The sequence below is a fragment of the Malus domestica genome, chromosome 07 (genome assembly GCF_042453785.1).
Source record: "Malus domestica chromosome 07, GDT2T_hap1".
NCBI classification, from domain to species: domain Eukaryota; kingdom Viridiplantae; phylum Streptophyta; class Magnoliopsida; order Rosales; family Rosaceae; genus Malus; species Malus domestica.
This window is the reverse complement of record NC_091667.1, coordinates 17,174,991-17,198,787: the sequence shown is the minus strand read 5'-3', so window position 1 is coordinate 17,198,787 and position 23,797 is coordinate 17,174,991. Positions and strand designations below refer to the sequence as shown.

Below are 23,797 nucleotides of genomic sequence, written 5' to 3'. Positions count from 1 at the left end.
ATCGAAGCCTAGTGGGAAATAACTTGAACCTTGACTTTTTCCACAAAACCTTTTGGTTTGGTTCAAAATATTTCCGAGGTAAAGCTTTGTCAGGAGCAACCTCAAACTTCTCTTTCATTCGATCCACAACATCAATCTGAAAACAATCATGAGGATCCGAAGGACTCTTCAAAGCTTCAAAGATCTGAAATTTTACGGTAACGTCCTGCACAGTCATGGTTAGTAAACCAGCTTTTACATCAATTTTAGTACCTGCAGTAGCCATGAAAGGTCTACCAAGAATGAGAGGTAGCTCATTGCCTGGAATTTCAGCTTCTTCCATGTCCAAAACAATGAAGTCAGCAGGAAGAATGAATTGATCAACCTTGACAAGTACATCTTCAATAATGCCCCTTGGATATTTCACAGAACGATCTGCAAGTTGTAAAGACATGGAACTTTGTTTTAACTCCCCCAAACTTAGATGTTTGTACGCAGAATAAGGCATAAGATTGACACTTGCTCCCAAGTCAAGTAAGGCTCGTTCAAATTTTCTTTCTCCAATAATGCATCCTTGAGTTTTGGTGGCAATTTTCGTTGAAGCACTGCACTTACCGTTTCTGATAACATCACCTCTTCATATTTTCCATACTTTCGCTTGTGAGTACACAGTTCTTTCAAGAATTTTGCATATGATGGAATTTCTTTGATGGCTTCAAGCAATGGAATGTTGATTTGAACTTTCTTGAATTGGTCCAATATATGCCCCGAGTACTGATCTTTTCTTCCCTTCTTTGCACGCTGAGGGAATGGTAGAGGAGGATCATACACCACATCCTTAAGCATTGGATCAAATAAAGTTCTTTTCGGCTCAGATAGTGGCTGTTTTGAACTCTTAAAATAATGATTTTGCTGCTGGTCATTCATATCCGTTCCCCTCTCCTTCTCCTTTTCAACTTTCTCATGCATCTCTACTTTGTTGTCGATCATCTTCCCACTTCTCAAGGTTGTAATGGCCATCACATGCTCATTATTTCTTGGATTAATTTCTGTTTGGCTTGGAAATTGCCCTTGTGCTCGCTCCAATTTGTTCAAAGTAGTAGCTATTTGTCCCAATTGAATCTCAAAATTAGATTGAGCCTTTTCCAACACCGTCTGACTTTGTCTAAGCGATACAACTTCCTGTTCATACCGATCGGTTTTCTTTAAGAGTTGAGATAGCATGTCCTTGATAGAAGGGTCTTCTTGTTGAATTGGAGGAGCTTGATAAGGCTGCTGATATTGCTTTGTTGAATTGGATGGTCCCATGCTATTTTGGGAATCTCTCCAAGAAAAATTCGGGTGTTCTCTCCATCCCGGGTTATAATTATTTGAGTACGGATCATTTCGGGGCCTCCCACTAAATGCTTTGACCTCATGCATGCCTTCTAGATTAGGATTTGCTGGACAATGTTCCATGTCATGGGCGATGCTTGCACATAAGCTACATGGCTGCGTGGCTATCTTGCTTACTAGTGGTGTGAGAAGCTTCGTGAGAGCTGCTACTTGTGCCTCTAAACCCGTCCTTGTATCAACTTCATAAATGCCTCCTCTTTTTGTTGACGATGCAGTTGGAACTCTCGAATCTTTTGTAGGAAAATCCCAATGCTCAGAATTTTCACATATAGTTTCAAAGGCATGAATGGCATCTTCTGGAGTTTTGTCCATCAAGGTTCCACCAACTGTTGAATCAACCAAACTCCTACATTGAGAGTTCAAACCTTTGTAAAAATAATGAACCTTTTGCCAAGTGTTGAAACCATGATGAGGACATTGAAGAAACAAGTCCTTATATCGCTCCCAACTTTCATGAAACTGTTCACCTTCTTGTTGCCGAAAGCTCATGATTTCATTGATCAGAGCATTGGTTCTTCGAGCGGGGAAGAACTTGGACAAAAACTTCTTGGATAATTCTGTCCATGTGTCGATAGATGCTTCGGGAAGAGAATCCAACCAACTGCTTGCTTTATCCCTCAAAGAGAATGGGAATAACCGAAGTCGAATTTGCTCTTCAGTAACATTGGTGAATGTGAATGTGGAACATAGCTTGAAAAACGCCTTGATATGATGGTATGGATTTTCTTCCTCCTTCCCAAGAAATATAGGCAGCAACTGAAAGATTTGTGGACGAATCTCAAATCGCTGCGCAATTGGAGCCAAAACAATGCATGACGGTGCGTTGTACTCCGTTGGCTTTGTATAATCACGCATGAGCCTTGGTTGTGGTGGTGGCAATGGTGGAGGATTATCTCTACCATTATTGACTTCCCCCATGGCTGGTTCTTGAAACACTTGCTGCCTCCGCTGTTCTCTTAAAGTACTCTCAAGTTCTTGGTCTATATGAATCAACTCAAATTGCAACGAACGTCTACCTTGCATATACGACCAGACTGTGCTCCTTGTTTGACCACTGCTCAGTATTTTGTAAATTTCTTGCAGCTCAAAAATCCAATCATTGATCTGTTTGTTGGGTTGAAAACTAGACTTCTGGGGCTTTCCAACGATATACAATATGCCTGGTAAAAAATCGAATAGTTTAGTCCAAAACTGTGTCGAAACAGTGATACAGAAACTGAAATAAAACAGTGACGAAAATTACTTTTACTTATCTTAATAGTTATGACTCTTACTCGAAACTAGAGAACAAAACAAAATCAAATTGAATAATCTACAATAACTACTTATTAGATATGAAATAAAATATCAAATTGGGGGACTCAATTAGAGTCCCCGGCAACGGCGCCAAAAACTTGGTGTAAACTTACAAGTGCACAAAGTAGTCGTAATATAGCGTTTTGCAAGTCCAAGTATCGTTCCCACGAGGATTCTAATTCAATCTCCAATTCGATAAACTAAACCAAATCTAATAATATTAATAACACACAAACACAAAACTATAAATTCAAACAACGGACTAGACTCGATCTTAATTAATAAAATCAATCAAGGATGTGAAGCATTTGTTGTGATGATTTTATAAACGAACAAAAACAGAACCTTAAGTAAAAACTGAAATTAAAGAGAAGAAAATGTTGTGTTTTAAGGCAAGTGATGAAAAGTCTAGGGATTCGGAATCAACCACAAGCAATCTAATTTAGGTTTCAATGCATTCAATGGATCTTTCAATTCTTTAGATGATAATTCCCGTATCTAAGTCCTTGTCAGGCACATTAGACCATAGTTTTCCTTAAGTGAATGATTCTCTCCTAGTTCAGGCAGAGGTCGTATATCCTAACATGCAGTCTATCCTGGTTAAGGCATAAATTTAACAAGTAGGACTCTTTACGCTCTAGAAAACAAGGGAACCAAGCAAACCATTATTCTTTGTCAAGCAATAATGTAATTTACCACACTTAACCACAAGAAGCTAATTGAATTATATTGCTAGTTCAGCCTCAAATTCATCTTCCAATCTTACTAGATGCAAAGTCCTAAGGTGATCAATCAAAGAACTCAAACAAACAGTAACAATTCAAACAGTGATTAAGCATTCATCTAAAAGAAACTAGAAATCCAATGAATAACATTAAAAACCATAGACATTCATGCTAGGGCATCATCCTAACCCTAGAAAAAGAGTTTAGTTACTCATAAAATAAGAAAACATAATTAAAAGTATTAAGAACATGAAAAACTTAGGAAAGATGGAAAGCGGCTGCTGCTCCTCCAAAAACACGCAGAGAATCCCTCACCAGAGAACCCCCTTTGCTTCCTACAATCTCTCCCTTATAGATTCGTCAAAATCCTAGCATCCTTAGGTCTTTTTTTTAATCTTTTCCTCATTTGTATTGGATAATTGATGATGTGGCAGGTAAGTTTACCAAGTAAATTACTCCAGACCCATTTGAAATAGGACTAAAATCATCTCCAACGTTTTCTATCTTGGGCTTTGGGCTTCGACTGAATTATGACTTGAAAAACCCAACAGACTTTGCAATTTCCGCGTAGACTTGGCTGACCGACGTCTTGTACAAAAACTTTCATAACATCGTCTAGGAAACTCGAAATCACAGTCCGTAAAATTCCTCTGAAAGCTAACATCCATATCTTTCCAATGGTATAAGGCTCAACAGCTGGTTCATTCTGAGGAAGTACAGTTTATTCCGTCAAGTTGGCTGATCTGCACAAACAGCTTCTGCTTCCAGGGCACATAACTCACTTCAATCGCCAAAATGCTCATTTTTCTTCTTTCTTCATCTTCACTCTTCAAATCTAAGAAAAACATAAGACTAAATGAAACAAACTAAATTCACTAAAAAACATAACAAAAATCTAAACTAAAGGGCATTAAAATGTATGCAATATTGGTCGTATCAGTGTTGAATAGGGAAATCAAGCAGATTTTGGAGAAGACGGTTAGACCAACTAGGAAAGATTGGAGCTTGCGTTTGAATGATGCATTGTGGGCATATCGTATAGCCTACAAAACACCAATTGGAATGTCCCCATTTCGGCTCATCTATGGGAAACCATGTCATCTTCTCGTGAAGTTGGAGCATCGTGCACATTGGGCAGTCAAGACATTCAATATGGACATTAATGCCACTGGAAATCATAGGAAGCTCCAATTGAATGAGCTTGAAGAGATTAGGTATGAAGATTATGAAAATGCTCACATTTACAAGGAGAAAACAAAGGCGGCCCATGACAAGATGATTCGTGGCAAGACATTCTCTATCGGGCACAAAGTGCTACTCTACAACTCCCAGCTTCGTTTGTTTCCAGGTAAGTTACATTCTAAATGGATTGGACCTTTTGTTGTTACTAATGTTTTTCCTTATGGTGTACTCCAAATTCAAAGTTTGAAGACGGGACATGAATTCAAGGTAAATGGACACCGTTTGAAGCCCTACTACGAGACTTTTGAGGAGCATGTCGTGGCGGATGTACCCTTCCATGCCGTTGGCCCTATTGAAGCTTGAATAGAGGTATCATCCGGCTGGAAGACGTTAAAGAAAGCACTTCTTGAGAGGCAACCCATGTGTTTATACGAGGGCTTGATGGAATTCTAACTCCATAAACAAATTTGCGTTCTTACCCCCTTTTCTTTCTTATTTTTACTTTGCCATGATTGTCGTGTTTGTTAGTTGTGTTCTTTACTTGCCTGCGTGTTAGTCTATGTTTGAAACATTGAGGACAATGTTTGGTTTAAGTGTGTGTGTGGGGGGGGGGGGTAAACAAGTGTTTTTATTGAAACTTCGTGAGTTTTTATCACCTAGCACCACTAGAGTTGTCTTTCACTGTTTTTAAGTGTTTTTAGTGTGTTTTGAAGTGTTTTAGTGTGCTTTGAAAGAAAAATACGAAAATTTGAAAAAAATATATAGAAAAAGTTTTGAAAAACCCAAAAAGAGTCGTTTTTGTGTGTATGTGTCGTAGGGTACCTTCCAACACAATGATGAGGATTTGATTTTTAATTGCACGACTATTAAAGAAAGCCACAAACATGGGTGGAAGTTTGATATGCTCTTTGGTTTATGCTTGGTTATAGTTGTCATTTACGAATTCACATGTAATCACAAAGGAAAAAAATCAGTTTTTGTAACATGCTTGAAGGAAGGAACTCAAACTAACGCTACAACCCTGAGAAACTTGAGCCTAAATATTATTTGGAGAGTTATTAATCTGTGATTTCTTGTTTTCTAAAGTTGTTGCATGATCTCATTATTCTTTGCTTGGTTGCTACTTAGAATGCGTTTTATCATTTTAGTTCCAAATACTAGAACTCATGCCATTTCATTCAAAGCCTAAAATTGAGTGCATAACATATAACAAGATGAAGTTGTTTAGTAGTTACCACCAAAGCCAAAAAGCCTTCATCCCATGCATTTGTTTTGTAGGTTTAACCCCTTTGAGCCTTTTTTAGCCTATTTTCATTGTTAGCCACATTATCCCTACCTAGCCTAGAATAGGATTATCCATACCCTTGTTCTTAAAGTATAGTGGAGCATGACTTAGAGAGAATTCCTTTTGATCAAACATATTGCAGAAATCAAGTGTGGCGGAAGGTTATGTACATGAGTAGAAAGAGAAAAGCAAAAAAAAAAAAAAAACGTGAAAAAGAAGAAAAAGTGGAAAAAAGAAAAGAAAAAATAAGTTGAAAATAAGTGAGAATGAACTCACAAGTATTGGTTGTTGAAGAAAGGGTCTAAAAAGTTTGAATATAACCCTAAGTATGTACGAAATCCCCTTAGTGTTTCAAGTTATTTGCTGCATTCAAGAGTGAATTCTAAGTTGATTTCATTACTTTGTTTACTATTACTTTAAGAACCTTTATTTATCCTTACCTTTCTTTGTTAGCTAATACCCTTAGCCCCGTTACAACCCTTAGACTTTAATCTTGGTTGTTGTGTGTTTCAATATGTGGAGTTTGAGATTAGTATGAGCATATGGTATCTCTGGTTCTCGCGTCTAAGTAGTGGCATTCCTTTCATGAGATCATATATATATACATGCATTAATAATTCCAGAAAGTGCTTTTTTTTTTTACATCAAACTTCTCACATATACCTAGTATAGGGAGTGTAGTCAGAAATTCTATGCGAAAATAGAGTGTATATCCGGTAAGGAATTGAGGGATTCTCTAAGGCATATTACTACATTCAAAACATTGTTTTAAATTGATTAAATGCGAGCTAGTGAGTGGTGACTGTGATTAAGTGTGTGCACGAGGGTAAGGATAACTAAAATCTATATGAGTAGTGATTTTTAATATGTCATGTTTCATTGGAAATCCCTGAGGCGAATGTTCGAAGGTTTAGGTTTGTTTTGTTTGTTTTGTTTTGCTCGAGTACTAGCAAAAGCTAAGTGTGGGGGAATTTGATAGGAGCATATTTATGCAACTTAGTTAGCTTCTTTTCTTGCATTTTCATAGTTAGTTTGTGTTTATTATAATGTTTTAAGCTATTTTCGTGTGTCTGTAGGTCTAATTGGCAAAGTTGGCAAGAAAGTGCATTTTGAAGTATTTTAGAGCACTTTTGGCCTGGATTGGATTGCATGCATGTGGAGCACAAGGAATGGAAGTTTTTGAAGATCAAGTGAAGCTAGGAACGTGCTAAAGAGATGGAGAAATAAATTCAGGTCTTGGAAGATTAGTAATCAACTACAAGGGGACCTAAATCCCTTCTAGAAGACCTATCCCTTCTCTTATGCATGTGCCGCACCAACCTTTCTAGAAGCCCTAAAAAGGTGGCACCCCAAATCCTTCTAGAAGTCCCAATTTCTGCACAAAACATTTTCTTTCTAGAAGCCTAAAAGAGTGCCGCACCCCTTCCCTTCTTGAAACCCTAAAATCTTTCAGAAACCCTAGTTATTTTCCCCCTTGGATTGGGCCAAGCCTTGTGCCGCAAACCCTAAGCATTCTCCTCCAGAAAATTCTGCCAAACCCTAGCCTATAAATATATGTTTTTAGCCATAATTTCGATTACTAACCCCCATATAATTCTAAAACACATTCAGTCGCAATTTTGGAGAAGAAGAAGTCTTGCCGTGGATCCCATTGAAGAAGGAAGACCTTGTGCCACAAGCCACCTGCAACCATTGGAGTTCTAAAAGTTCTTTCTTCCCTCGTTTTAGTTTCAATGCTTATTTCAGATTGCTTTTCAATTGTTATGAACATGAGAAACTAAATTCCTTTTTAGTTAGAGGTGAATTCGAAGCCATGGACATATGTTTAATATGAATTGATTACCTTCAGTTATTGTTTCGTAAAATAAGAATGTGATTTACTTATATGTTTGATTGATAACTTATTCTCGTGTGTTGATTAAGGATGCATACTTAGTTTGCATGCATGAATTTGATGCTAAAATATAAGGGAGTTTCACCTAATAGTTACAAACTTATATTTACAAGTAGTGAAGGTTGCTAGTCACGATTGTGTTAAGTAAATTCTTGGTAAGAGTATCATGCAGTTCATAGTTAAGATAGCCTTGACAATGCTTATGATTTTCATGGCACTTAATGATCTTTGAATATATCTCTATCATGTTGTTCATATAAGGAACTTGAGAAGAATAATTTGGTTACGATGCGTTGTCCATTCAATTCAATGAATCTAGGGAAATTTGAGAGTTAATTTGTGCATTCACAATTAATTTGGAGCATTGTCATTCATGGTTTGAAGAAACAATACTGGAAATCAATTTATGTGCATATGTTTCATGAGTGGAGAAGGCCCCTCTAACTAGCTTTTCACCTTTGAATTCACCTTAATTTCATTTTGACTTACTTGGTTTGCTGCAATTTATTTAGTTTTGTCAAATTCGTCCAAAAACCTCCTTAGTTCTTATTTGGTGTCTTAGTTTAGTTAATTTCGTTCAAATCTATCCCCATTTAGTATTTTGAGTCAAGTTAGTTTAGAATTCGTTCAAATCACTCTTTAGTAGTTGTTTTGTGTCACATCTCGGCTCGGGTCCACCACATCCCGGGCCCGTTCCACCACCGTAGCACGATATTGTCCGCTTTGGAATTACCATTCCCTCATGGTTTTGTTTTTGGGAACTCACGACCAACTTCCCAGTGGGTTACCATCCTGGGAGTGCTCTGGCCTCTTTCTCGCTTAACTTCGGAGTTCCTACGGAACCTGAAACCAGTGAGCTCCCAAAAGGCCTCATGCTAGGAAAGGATGGGAATATACATTTAAAGATCACTCCAATAGGCGATGTGGGATGTTACAATCCACCCCCTTTAGGGGCCCGACGTCCTCGTCGGCACACTTTCGACCAGGGATTGGCTCTGATACCATTATTGTCATATCCTGACCCGTGGTCCACCACATCCTAGGCCCGCTCCACCACCGTAGCACGATATTGTCCACTTTGGGCTTACCATTCCCTCAAGGTTTTGTTTTTGGGAACTCATGAGCAACTTCCTAGTGGATCACCTATCCTGGGAGTACTCTGGCATCATTCTCGCTTAACTTCAGAGTTCCTACGGAACCCGAAGCCAGTGAGCTCCCAAAAGGCCTCATGCTAGGCAGAGATGGGAATATACATTTAAGGATCAGACCACGCCCTCACGGTTTTGTTTTTGGGAACTCACGAGCAACTTCCTAGTGGGTCACCCATCCTAGGAGTGCTCTGGCCTCATTCTCGCTTAACTTCGAAGTTCATACGGAACTCGTAGCCAGTGAGCTCCCAAAAGGTCTCGTCCTAGGTAGGGATGGAAATATACATTTAAGGATCACTCCCCTGGGCAATGTGGGATGTCACATTTTGAGTCTTTTTAACTTAGTTTTGCTGTTTTGAGTCAATTTGGTTAGTTTTGAGTCATAAGAGTCTAGTTTTCTATTTTTGAGTCTAGTTTAGTGTTTTAAAGTTTAAACTGAGTAGATTAGCATCCCTTCAAATCCCCGGCCTAAAACAATCCATACTTACATATACTACAATCATAGGGTTTTAATTTGAGTGTTGGAATATTTCAGATCAAAATCCTTACCACCTTGGGGACCTAAAACTGCAAAATCTGGCTGGGAAAACCTTGACAGTCCGGCCACCTCTGCAACTCCGCGAACTGGGATTTCCCGACGTCCAAAACCCTTCAAAATCCTTCCCTAAGCTTCATGAAGAAGTTCTAAGGCTCACTAGAACCATATAACTCGATGAAACCTCCATGATCACGACGGAGTCACTGTGCACCTCTTCGGGGGTTTTTGGTTCTCGGGTTTTTGAGGGTTTCACGTCCAACCAAAACCACTACTCGACTCCTGAGCTTGAAAGAAGCACGATACTAACATCCATAACCTCGATCTGCGAATGGTTGAGGGTGGATGGTGAATAGCCGTACGATTGTACGGACAAAGAGAGAGATTTCGAGGGAGAAAGAGAGAAAGGGTTGCACGTGTTGGTGTCCGGATTGGGCACCCATAAAAAAAAAAAAAAAACTTAAGTCCTAATTGATCCCAAACATTTAGGAAAATGATTTAATTGATCAAAATATTAAGCTCAAACGCACAACACAACTCAACGTCCAAGGGTATTCTAGCCATTTCACCATCAATAAAATATATTTTGGGACGGGTTGTCACACACATACTTTCCAAAGAGTAATCATAAATAACTTTTCATTATTTACATAATCATATATAAAGTGCACGAAATATTAGAGAGTCTCATCGAGTCCATATAAGAGAGTTTTCAACACAATTGTGATTCACGAAGCCTTGTGATTTGGAGTGCTACTATTACAAGGACGTGGTCATTGTGTTTTGGGAGACAAGCGCCAATCAACCATGAGCACCGTAGTGGGCGTAAACTTGTCTTAAGGACAAAGTGTCTAACATTTGCCTTGACCAAATTTTTAGGTTTTTCTAATCCATTATGTCATGTTCATTTAATATTGGTTACTCATGTGCATGCATTAATTTTGATATATAATTGCATGAATTGTTTCTTAATTTTCTATATGATTTAATATTGCAAGTAGACCCTAATTTTTCCAACAGTGAAATCAGTATAGAACCTTGCATAGCCTTGTAATTATTGATCAATGAATCAACTTAAATGTTTGTAACTTACCACACAAAAAATGTTTGGTTCTGTAAATTTTCATTTTTCTTTTGGCCAAATCGAATTAATAGTCCTCATGATAATAAGGTATTCGGAAGATAGCTGATAGGAGCATATTTATGCGACTGAGTTAGTTTGTTCTCATGCATTTATGTTGTTATTTCTTAGTTAATTATGTATTTTAAGCTATTTTCGTGTGTTTGTAGGTCCATAGGCCTTATGAAGCAATAAGATGCATTTTGGTGCATTTTGGAGCAGTTTTGGGCTTGGAATGAATAGCACATGCATGGAGCAAGGTGGATGGACTAAATTGAAGACTAAAGAGGCTAGGAATGTGTTAAAGAAAAAGAAGAATTAATGTAAAAAGGACAAAGAGCTCAACCACAAAGGGGTGTCACTCCACTATTCACCTTTCCATCATTGTCGTGCACCACCATTGCACTCCCTTTGGATTCCTATGCCGTGCATCATCATCCATGTTCCCTCCATTGACTCATTTGTTGCATCATTCCACCTTCCTTTCCTTTGTCTACCATGTGCACAATATCCTTTCACCTCCTTGCAGTCATTGATTCACCACTTACTCGCATTTCCACCCATGCCATGCATAATCACCCTTGTCCCCTTCATTATTTCAGATTTCATGCATCATTTCATTGAATCATTGCACTCAATTGCTACACCATTCCTTGTTCCTTCCATCATTTCAGATTTCATGCATCATTACATTGAATCATTGCACTCAATTGCTACACCACTCCATGTTCCCCTCCATTGCCATGCACTTCCTCTATAAAAGGAAGTGTGTGTAACATTAATTGAGTTCATACTTGGTTAGATCATTCACTCCTATTTCAACACAACCTTCATCCAAACACATCCATTCATCTTCACATCCATTCCTCCATACAAACAAACCTTCAAACACTCACCAACACCTTGTGCCGTAGCAAAGGAAGGGAAGGAAAGTGCTTGGACATGCTTGCTATCCAACTTGGATCATTGGAGCGTTTAGGTGTTTTGTTTCTTTTGTTTCTAATGTTTAAATTCATTTCCTTTCGTTTTGTTGTAAATATGAGTGGCTAAACCCCTCTTGGCTAGGGGTGATTTCAAAGCCATGATTATGTGTGCAATATAATTTGATAAATTCTAGTTATGAACTCTTGAATCGTGAATTCAATTGGCTTAACTATTTGATTGATAACTTATTTGTATTTGTTAATTAAGGGTCGACACTTAATTGGCATGCATAAATCCGTTGCTAGAATATAAGGAAGTTTCACATAATCGTTACAAACTTATATTTACATGTAGTGAAGGTCGCTTATAAACGATCGCGTTAAGTTCAATTCCTAGCATGAGTGACATGATGTCATAGTTGCAAGTGCTTTGTCAATGCTTATGATTTTCATTAAACGTAATGATCTTTGATTGTATCTCTATTATGATGTCATGTAGGGAACTTTTGAAGAATGTTTTGGGTTGTCGAATGATGTCATCCAATCCAATAAAACAAGGAAAATCTAAGAGTTAATTAGTGATGTCACGGCTAGTTTAGAGTATTGTCATTCATAGTTCAATAAAGTAGTATCTGGAAATCGAGTTGTTTGCATACATATCATGTGTGGAGAAAAAACCTCTAGCTATCCTATCCATCATCTTATTTCTCACATTTGTTTTACAATCTGTCTAGTTTTTCATACTTGTTTGTTTGTTTCAACTTCGTCCAAAACTCACTCCCCTTTTACTTTAGTGTGTCTAATTAGTTAGAATCTGTTTTAATTTGTGTTTTTAAATGTTTTGATTCAAGTAAAAGTCAATTTTCGTCCAAAGTCATTCCTAGTGTCTAGTTTAAGTTTATTTGGTTGTTTTAAGCTGTTTTGAGTATTTTAAGTTTGCTTTGAGTCTTGTGAGTCTTGTTAAGTGTTTTTAAGTTTAGTTTTATGTTTTTGAGTCCGTTTAGAGGTTATTAGCAAGCCCTCCTAATCTCCAGTCCAGAACGATCCCTACTTATACTTATACTACAATTGTCAAAAAAGGGTTAAATTTATGTGTTAAGTTAATTTTCGCATCAATAGCCCCTTTGGTAAAAAAAAAACTCGGATTTAAACCTTTGTAGTGAAGACTATTTGCAAATTTACCCCAAAAGTGAGATGTCCATCCATTGTCTGTTAAATGTGAGGATAAATATGTCCATCCCTACTTTTTCTTTCTGTTAGCTTTCTTCTCTCCGCCTCTCTCTCTTATCTCTCTGTGTACCTCCATCTTCTCCTCTCATCTCTCTCTATATAGTTTTACCACGACAGCATGAGGAAAGAACACTTTCCTGGTGTGGGCAATCCCAATCTCATGGCCATACATTGCAAGATCACTCTACTTATTAATGGTGAACCAACGTTTGACTTTGTCTCCAAATAACTTGAAGCGAAGGTCATTATAGCCTTGGAAGTTTGAAGTCTTGCTAGAACACTATTTACAACAGGAGATTCCATAGATATATATACTTGCGAAATGGTTTCTGAAACAAAACTTACACAAACTTGCAATTCAAATAGTCCCCATATTCTACTTGCAGTGCTTATGGCATGCCAAAGTGATAGATCGTGACAAAAGCCTTGATACAATTACACAGAGAGAAGAGAAAGAGGAAGAGAGAGGAAAGCTAACAAAAAGGAAGAGTGAGGATGGACATATTTATTCCCACATCTAACGCATAATGGATAAAAATCACACTTTTGGGGTAAATTTGCTAACAGTCTTCACCACAAGGGGTTAAATCCGAGATTTCTTACGACATTGGCTATCTTTCGAATACCCTCTCACCACGAGGACTATTAATCCAATTTGGCATTTTCTTTTTGTCTAAATTACTTGTATGTTTTGTCAATCCACACTTCACTGGTTGCAAATTGAACCGAAGAACATCAACCGGAACTATTGATCGATCCCCTTTTCAGTCATCCAATCGTTCCAACTTCCAAGTCAATCATGACAATCTTCTTTTACTTGTTTCTTACTAACTCGTTCCTTAAATTGTTGAGAAACAGCTAAAAATTATGGTGCTCACTTCACTTGTCCCCCCAAAATTAAAAACACAAACTAAAACTATAAACTAAAGAAACTATAAACATAAGATGGGATGTCTTAAGTTCATATTGTGTAATTTTTATTAGGGTAAATCTCAGTTTACTACCCTAAAGTTGATTGATTTTTAACATTTCATACATAAAGTTTTTTTCGTCCTAGTCTGGTACCTAAAGTCATAATTTTGGGACAGTTTCATACATCCATTAGTTTTCCGTCAAACTTTCGTTAACTGATGATGTGGTGCCCATGTGGACAATGATTGGCGCGATGTGTTACTATGATGGGCCCACACAAAAATTAAAAATTAAAAAAAAAATTAAAAAGGGAGACAATTGGCGGCAAAACACGCTTATCCACCCCTTCTGGATCTAAAAGACTATGGAAAATTTCTCCTTACTCGTGGACATAGTCAAGTAGAATCACCAGCTCGGAGCATCGAACCCGGGACCTTCGACATTTTTCTTTTGTTTATTGGTAAGCTGCAATTTGCACCTTTATCACTGAGTTAATCGTTGTGCTTCCTCTTCGCATGTCTCATTTTCTCCCCCTAAACCTCTTTCTTCATCTCCTCTATCTCTACCTCCCTTAGACAGCTTCGATGTCCACTGTCGCCTCCACTAGGCCGTGAACAACCTCCCCGATGCCATCGAAGAGCTCCAGCATCTCTACCATTGACTCTTAGCCCCACCCTCCTTACAACCACATCGCTGATGAGGAAGCCGGTTTGAGTTTAATGGGCTTTGGAAACTTATGAAAAAGCAGCAGTAGCTCCCTTCCTCCTTGGAGCAACATGTGCACCTTCCAAGAAGCCGCTCTTAAACCTTCACATCACATGCCTTAGGTACCTAGTCTTCCCAGCTCTGATAGTCTTTCGGCACAATGCCTTCTCACTCCAGTTATAGTTTTTGAGACAGGCATCAAGGTAGGCACTGGCAGAGCAGCGGCTTTTCTAAAGGTAGGATATGCGGCGGCTGTACCACACACAGAGATTGTGGGCTTGTTTCTCCTATTTATGAAACTTCTTATTCTTTTGCCCATTTCATTGGTTGCAGAGTGAAACCCTAAATTTTAGAAGATTGCGAGATATCCACCTGATTGTGCTCCTGAATTTCAATTTCTCTTGCAAATTTTAGGGTTTAGTTTTTTATTCCTTTCTGGTGTGAAAATTAAGTTGACACACAAATTAAACCCTATTGATGACAATTGTAGTAATGATGCAAGTAGGGATCGTTCTAGACCGGGGATTAACTAGGGATGCTAATAAACAAATATAAGATAAAAAACACTAAACTAGACTCTATAAACTCAAAACTAACTTAAAACACTCAAAACAGCAAATAACAATAAAAACACTCAATTCTAGACCTAACAAGTGATTTGGACGAAAATAAAACTTAAAAGACTCAAAAGACTTAAAGGAAACAAGTTTTGACTCTAAAAACAAGACTTAAAAGCAAGGGGTTTGGTTTTGACGAAATTGAATTTTTAAAACATAAACTTTGTAAACAAACTTTAAAGACTCACGAAATTGATGAGATAGAATGGTGAAAAGCTAGTTAGAGGGTTCCTTCTCCACACATGAAACATATGCATACGACTCGATTTCCAGTTACTCTTTCAACAAACCATGAATGACAATGCCCCAAATTAACTAGATTGCACCAATTAATTATCAGATTTCCCTAAATTCATTGAATTGAATGGAATACGCATTACAACCAAATTATTCTTATCAAGGACCCTAACTATGGAATACGCATGATAGAGACACATATCAAAGATCATTAAGTTCAATGGAAATCATAAGCATTGACGAGGCATTCATAACTATGGAATACGCATGTTACTCTTGCCAAGGATTTACTTAACACAATCGTGACTAGCGACTTTTACTACTTATGAATATAAATTAATAACGATTAGGTGAAATTCTCTTATACTCTAGCATCAAATTCATGCATGCAAACTAAGTGTCGACCCTCAATCAACATACATAAACATGTTATCAATCAAATATATAAGTAAACCACATTCACGATTTATGAAATCATAACTGGAGGAAATCAAGTCATATAAAACATATGATCATGGCTTTGAATTCCCCTATAACTACAAAGAAATTAGTTCCTCATGTTCGCAAATAGACAAAGATAAATAAATTTAAACATTGACATAAAGATAGAAAACACCTAGAAACGCTCTAACAATCCAAGCTCCTTGAATGGCATGCACGGCTCCAAGAGTCTCCTTCCTTCTCTTTTGCAAACTCAGGGCACAAGAGGGATGTTTGGGTGAATGGTGTAGTGAAAATATGGTAGAGGGTGGTGAGAATGAAAGGGTGCGGCACTACATATATATAGGTTGAATTTATGGCTAAGTTAGCATAGGAAAAGGATTTAGTAAATACAATCCTACTAGGAAATAGTTATGCACTCCTAATAGGAAATAGGACATCTAGAAGGTCAAAAACCCAAGGGAAATAGGATATAGGGTGCGGCAAAAGGTGGGTTTCTAGAGGAACATACAAGGCAGATTTTTAAGCTTCTAGAAGGGTTCTAGGCGCCACCTTTGTAGGAAAGGATTAGGTCTTCTAGAAATCTGATTTTAAGCATCCTAATATAGTTAGGAATCCTCCCTCGTAGCTGAAATATAGGTGGATTAGGATTAGGATAAGATATGATAGGATAAGGTTATGGATAATGTTTTGGATAAGGTTTCTTCACTTGAGCTGATTCTTTGGCTTTAACTTTCCTTCTTTAAGTAGGAAACCTTGTTTGAGTAGGAATCTTCAATTTTCTAGAAATCCACCTTCAACTAGGAATCATTTGTTGACTAGGATTTCATCTTCAATTAGGCACTTTCCTACTTCAATTAGGAAACTTTGCATCTTCAATTCTTCAACTTTGAAACACATTCCTAGCTTCTTCAATCCTTCAAATTCGTCCATTCTTTGTGCTCCATATGCATGAGCTCCATTCTAGCTCAATTTTGCTCCAAAATGCTCCAAATTGCATCTTTTTGCTTACTTTGTCCTTAAAACCTGAAAACACATGAAAATGGCTTAAAAGACTAACTTAACTAAGAAAACACAACATAAATGCATAAGAACTAGCTAACTAAAGCGCATAAATATGCTCCTATCACTTTCACCGTTGAATCTCTTTCTTACCTCTTTCCCTCTCTAAATCTCCATCGTCTGTTCTTCATCATCGCTCTCTTTCTTACCCATTACTCCTAGAGTTTCAAAATTTTGGAATTGGAATTAGAATTTTTTTTAATTTTTTTCTTAATTTTTTAATATTTATGTGGGCCCATTGTAAAGACCTACTTAGGAATTTGCATTCTAATTAGTAAAATTTAGAAAATACCCCTTTTGATGGGAAGGTTGACTTTTATCCTTAGACATGTTATAATTTTCCATTCATTTTATTTCCATAGTTCTCATCAATACGAACGCATAGGCGCAATAGGAATCGAATTTGGAGCTAAAACGAAGCTTCTATGATTTTTGAACAATAGAGGCAATTTGGTAATTTTGCAAGTGGAGATTTTTTTTCCCCACTTTGGGCCTTTACATGGCTAATTCATGGCACCCCATTTATGGTGCCTTTTTCCTCACCTTCTCGTGATCTTTCTCACCTTAGAACCATCTCCCTTCTCTCTCTCTCTCTCTCTCTCTCTCTTTGTCCCATCTTAATTGTCCACACCTCTCTGTGAACAACCACTGAGACCACCATCGCTCTTCCCACTCTGACAACCACCAGACTATCATCACCACTTGTTGGCAGTGACGACAATCCTCACCCTCGACCAAGCACTCATCTATTTCTCTCTCTTTCCCGACACTATAATGGTCAATATGCAAACATTTCCGACGAGTTATTGTCGTCTTCGACGAAGGTAAGTCAAACTACCCTTCGATCTTCTTATCTAGTAGTTTAGAATTCTTAGTTGTTGAATGAAAAATGGTTTTGGTGAAGGTCTAAAAACGAAAACAGCTTGAGGAAGCATTTTCCAGTTTTCTGGCAAATGACTGTAGGTTGCATACCATTTTCCGACCAATCTCGACCTTGACACAACCCCATCGTAATACGACTTGAATCCTTACTCTCTTAGCTTCATTTTGGATTTTGAATAATTACAAATGGTGTTAATTTGAGCTCGAACGGAGCTCGAGAAGTGTTGCCCAGATTCCAGCCGAACCCACAGCCTAAAACAGGGTCGACCTGACCCGTGATCCTATGATCTGATCCAACACCTGGCCTAAACCTTGGGACTATGTAACCCAAGCCCAAACCCAGATCCAACCTAGACCCAAACCCAGCTCTTTGGGCAAGCACGTGGCCTACGTGTAGGTGGGTGTCATGGACGACGCATAGAGCACACGCACCTCCGCTGGAGGTACTATGCTTCGCCATTGTGGACGGCGACGCCTGCAAATTTTCTAGATAACTATCCGACGACTCAACTCGGTCCATGGCCTTCTAGGCTGCTGCCCCGTGGTGTCATGTAGGGCAACCCGAGGTCCCTCTTTGGGTTTTTCGACGTGCCAAATCCAAATTCGTTGTCCATTTTTTGAAATTCCATCGTTTTAGTAAAGTTTTATTAAATGGTCTTCATTGGTGTTTAGGTGCATCGGTTGAAAATGATCCAGTCCTCCTTAGTTCAAGTGGCTCTCCGATAGAGGAGTACTTGTGAGTGGACCTCTTCTAAACTTACATATTTTTATAAAATATTAGCCTAGCATGCACTTCACACTTCATGATTTGAATATGTTTTATATATTGTTTTCCAGATTTCTATATTTACGATTTACGAGATAGTTATGATTTATATTACGGTTTTTGAATATGAGTTATGAATTATGGAATTTTCATATATGAATTCTATGAATTTACAAATGTGAATTATCATGGATTTATGTGTTGAGACTTGAGCTTTTGAGCTCTAGATTTGATATGAGATTTTTTAGGTATGTTTTTTATGCTTATCTAGCAGGTTATCATACAGCATAGGACACAGTTGAGGAGCAGTGAGATATTTATGTTATACCCTCAACTTCATTGCCGAAAGTAATGCCGGACAGCTTCACTAGCCACGGCTAGTGTCGGTGTGTGATGTATATATTTTCTTCTCATGCGTAACTCGGAGTCGTACAGCTTCACCTTCGGATGATGGGGCCTACCATGTTTCTTCACTAGCGTAACCTAGTGTCGTACAACTTCACCTTTGATGATAAGTATTGCATTCGGGCAACTATGATACCCTTAGAGAGTACAGTATTTATGAGATTTATGGTTTTGCCTTCGGGCGATGATTGCACCTTTATTGAGCATGGTTTTACTCATACTTGTTTTACGAATGATTTCATGGCATGCTACGGTTTTCAGAAAAAACCTATTATGTATTTTTATATGTGTTTTCAAAACTAAGGGTCACTATGTTCAGAAAGAAATCAGTTTTCATTATTATTAGTATTATTATAAACTTTGGTCTACTCACCTTTCCCCTTTTTGCGCCCTCTCATGACATAATGATGAATAGTACGACCCGAGCATCGAGGCGTTTCCCAACCAGTGACTTGCATCCCTCATCTTGAGTATGGCTTTCTTTTATGATCATTTGTTACTTGATGTCTTACTTTCTCTAGAACTTTCATGTAGTGGTATGCTCTGGACATATTGGTACATCTTTATTCAGAATTGTGAACATTGAATACTATTTCTTTTTTGTTTAAATGGGATTATAGTTATTCTGTTTTATTCTGTGTTGCATCTGCTTTGTGAATGTTATTGCTTGCATAGTTTTTGAATTGCTTATTCTTTCATATTCCTATAGTTTCACACACTCATGGCTTTCATCACCCTTAGGTGTCGACCAACACGTGCCATTGAGGTGTCATTTGGATATCTGGGTTGGGGTGTGTCACTCATATTGATATGTGGCATCCAGTCATTGTCCACTTGAGTGTCACGTCATCAATTAACAAAAGTTTGACGAAAAACTTAACAGATGCATGAAGCTGTCCTAGAATTATGACTTTAGGTACCATATTAGGACAAAAAAAACTTGATGTATGAAATGTTGAAAACCAATAAATTTGAAAGTAGTAAACTGAGATAAAGATTAACCCCTCTTTTTTTTGTCGTAAAAGATTAACCCTTTTTATTAATAAAGTAACAAATGAATACTAGCATATGTTGATATTGATACATCTAGAGTGAGTGGGGTCTCATGTTCAAAAATCCTCTTACCCAATATTATGTTGAAGTTGCCACTTAAGAGCAAGTCCAGCCTTGGACAGTGCTTGGGGGACAGGGGAGAGGAAAGGGTCCGAGGCCCGGTGGACAACCCTCTAGCCTTGGAGAGCCCGTGTGAGGGTGGGAGCCCGAGCACAAGGGGGGTGGGGAATTGACAGGCCTGCAGCCCGAGGGCCAGGCATTTTTTTATTGTTTTTGTGTCAGCCCGAGGCCCTACAGCCCCATTTCCATGTTTTTTTTTTATATTTTGTATTATTTAAACAAACAAAAAAAACTAATATTTTATTACCTATTGCCAGGGGGAGGGCTCCAAGGGTGGAGATGCAAAAGGTAATTACTGTTCATTAATGGCAGTTACTATTCATTAAAGGCAGTTACCGTTCAATAGGGTGGATTCAATAGTGGATTGCCAGGAGGGATGACTCCAAGGGTGGAGTTGCTCTAATACGGCATACATAAAGATTCATCACACTCATCACACATCCAAGAAAAACCCTCCACGTAACCATAGCAAGTGGTTCTATGATAAGGGTGTGGATTGTAGCTCCCCAATAAAAAGAAAAATATGGAAAGTCCCGTGTTTGATGCTTTGAGCTGGTGAGTCTACTTAACTGTAGCCATGAGTTAGGTGAAATTTCTCATAACATCTTAGACCTGGAAGGGATGGATAGGCTATGTTTGCCATTAATAGCTCCCTTTAAAAAAAATAAAAAATAAAAAAAAATAAAAAATAAAAACCTCCACGTGATGTGATGTTGGTCACCAAGCTCACCCACCAAAAGCCAAACCCACTCGCACTCTTCATCCTCTCCAAACTCCACCACCGCTACTCCTTCCACCCCCACCCACCATTTCCCCAAACCCCCAACACCATAACCCTAACCCTGACTATATCCCCAAGAAAAAGCAGAAACCCCGTCGTCGTCCCTTGACCGTACGGGTCAAGAGCCCGTACTCGCCTTTTGGGCCAAGGCAAATCGACCGCGAGTGGGTCGGGGTGTGTGCCCCGGCCGCGGACCCGAAGGTGAGGTCGATGGAAAGAGTGGAGGAAGACCCGAAGTTGGGGGAGAAATGGAGAAGGAGGAGAGAGAAGGTTCAAGGAGAGCCTCTCAGTCCAGCTGAGAGGAAAATCTTAGTGGAAAAGTGGCAAAGGCCTAAAACCAAGAGGCAAATTAATTTAGGTATGAATTTTGTTTGGTGTTTCGTTGGCTTTGTTGGATGGAGTTATGCGTTTGCCCTTTTTTTGGGTGGGGAATTGATATTTGGGTTCTCCACTTTTTGTGATTGAGAAGATTTCAACTTTTCGGATACCATAATATGCTTGATGAATTGGGTATTTATTGTAATCGATATAGGTTTGAGTTGCCTTGAGGTTCAGAGTATCGTACATTGTCTATTTCGATTTTGTTTGATGGATCGAGTTTGAGTTTTTTGTATTCTCTACCGTTTTTGTTGGGTTGGGGTCTGCTATTTATTTTGATTGCCATGGTTTTGAGGTTTCGGATATGGGAGCTGGGGAGAGTATTTGATAATAATGGTATTTTGGATTTTGATTTTACTGCTTTTGGTGAGTAATAAGAGTATGGCCTTATGTTCATGGTTTCTATTTGGCGCGTCTGCTTCTTCCGGTTGTTCTCATTTGTTTTATTTTGTCAAACTTGTTGATGCAATCACTAGTCAATCAAAAATCCCCTTTGCAGTGTTTGAAGGTTTCTACATCACTAAGCAATTACTTAACAAGAACAAGTAGTGTCTTTTATGTTTATTCATCCCCCCCTTTTATTTATCTCTGTTATCATCTTATTGTGTACTATGGTTTGGTTTCTTGCAGGGAGAGATGGTTTAACCCACAATATGCTGAATGATGTTCATAACCATTGGAAATTCGATGGGGCAGTGAGGATAAAATTTATAGGTGTTCCGACTGTTGACTTGAAAAATGTTTGCAACCAGCTTGAGGCATCTTATGTTCTCTAATTACCGCGCTGCATCTTTCCTCTGATGGAACTATTTACTGTTTCATTTTTCTCTTTTCCTCATGTCTTTGGCATTATGGTATTGTGTTGTACCTTCACATAGGTCCTTTTGTGTTTACGAATTCTCAACTATATACTACACATTGCACAGCAGTTCCACCGGAGGTGGAATAGCCCAGCACCCAGTCAAAAAACCAGGCTAGGACCCTGTCAATCCACTCCAGCCCGTGGAATAGACTGGCACCCAGCCCAAGCCAGTCCACAGGCCGGCCTAAAATCGACAGAGGAAGGAGACGGCTCATCTGACGCCATGCTAACGTCATGGCCACATCTCTCTCATCTGGAACCCCATTCAACGCCTAGAACCCCATCCCGATCCTTGGAACCCATCCTGATGGAGCGAGCGGGCTTGGAGGCGAGCGGGCTTGGAGGCGAGGGGGGAGGTTGAGGTTGTTGAGCTTGATCTTGCAGAAGCATGGGGAGAAGGAAGGGTGAACGACGGAGCGAGCGTGCTTGGAGGCGACGGGGATCTTGAGAGCGAGATTCCCCACTGTGACCCGCACAAATGGGCATGGATCCATTTTTCACCAGCAAAATAAAATCAAAGGGGGAAATGCTAATGCGCCTGTGCCTCTCTCCTTCTCTCCCTCTCTTAGTTGAGTGTTGGGGCAAATGGTGTTGTTGCTGCCATTGATTTCTGGCAAGTGGGAAGAAGAAGAAGGAGAAGAAGACGACAGGAGTCAGAGAAAAAGGAGTCGGAGAGAAAAGTCAGAAATTAAAAAACCAAATTATTATTTTATAGTAAAAATTAATAATATTTTAATAAAATTGACTAGGCTATTTTTTGTTAGTGGTGGAGATGTTTTGGTCTATTACTGTTCACTGTGGTATATTACTGTTCATTTGAGTGGATAAATGCGCTGGGTGCTGGCGCAAAGTCTTTAGGGGTGGAATTGCTCTAAAGCATCAAAGTTCTTTTAATCATCAACCTTGCTGCAAGGTTTTATACTTGTTTGACATTTTAATATAGATGCCCTTGACATTTGAGATCATTATCTTGGGGGGGGCTGTTTGACAATGAAAACTGAAAATTTATAGCTCAGGAAGAAGCTGCCCGGTTGGCAAGAAGGGCGCGTGTGGAATCAAAGGTGGGATTGTGTAATTGAGAAGGTGTTGAAACAATGTAACACTGATATTTCACGTTATGGAACATACATTCTAGAAAGGCGCCTTTTTGGATCAATAAATAATCGAATGCAACATATAATCTTCTTTGCATGATGAATTGAATTATATATGAGAACGATAACAGGATTCATTATTATTTCTTGGAACTTGGAAGAAATGCTAAATGCATGTTTCATGTGTATGTTGCAGGACAAAACCTTTGGAAAAATCATCCACAGACATGGTGGTGTACTTGTATTATACAGGGGCAGGAACTATAACCCAAAGAAGAGGCCCGTGATTCCATTAATGTTGTGGAAACCACATAAGCTTGTATATCCCAAGCTGATCAAAACTACAAAATTGATGGCCTAAGCATTGCAGAAACAAAGGAAATGAGAAAGAGAGGATTAGCTATCCCTGGCTTTAACAAAACTTGGTACATACTTTTTCTGGTTTATGGGCTGGATGACTTGAGAACTGACATACGTTTCTAGTTCTACTTATCATTTACGATCTTGTTGAAACTGCAGCCAAGAATGGTTATTATGGTAGTTTGGTATCAATGGTCGGAGATGTTTTTCTCTGCTGTCAGCTGATTCGGGTAGATTGCCAGGGATTTGAGAAGAGTGATTACAAGAAAATAGGCTGCAAACTTCAGGTAATTTGTTAAGCCTATTTTTTCTTCTCCGCTTAAGCTTACCGCTGTGTGGCCCGAGCACAGTGATAAGTGAGCAAGGGTCGCTGTATCTCCATCTGCACCCGGATGCAGTGTTAAATGAGC

At 38.7% G+C, this 23,797-nt stretch overlaps 1 protein-coding gene, 1 non-coding gene and 1 pseudogene across 2 annotated transcripts; 2 read left to right on the top strand and 1 right to left on the bottom strand.

The window, feature by feature from the left end:
- Positions 1 to 459: 459 nt before the first annotated feature.
- On the bottom strand, positions 460 to 2,397 carry LOC103446659 (uncharacterized). Its single transcript, XM_008385791.3, has one exon. The coding sequence runs from the start codon at positions 2,395 to 2,397 to the stop codon at positions 460 to 462; it is 1,938 nt and encodes a 645-aa protein (XP_008384013.3).
- On the top strand, positions 1,775 to 1,881 carry LOC114825291 (small nucleolar RNA R71). Its single transcript, XR_003773933.1, has one exon. It is a non-coding gene; the product is annotated as a small nucleolar RNA R71 (small nucleolar RNA).
- Positions 2,398 to 4,310: 1,913 nt separating the features above from the next.
- On the top strand, positions 4,311 to 23,791 carry LOC103439127 (CRS2-associated factor 1, mitochondrial-like; annotated as a pseudogene).
- The last annotated feature ends 6 nt before the right edge of the window (positions 23,792 to 23,797 follow it).

Excerpts from the sequence above, each read along its gene's own strand:
- LOC103446659 (XM_008385791.3), bottom strand. The coding sequence starts at position 2,397 with ATGCAAGGTAGACGTTCGTTGCAATTTGAGTTGATTCATATAGACCAA.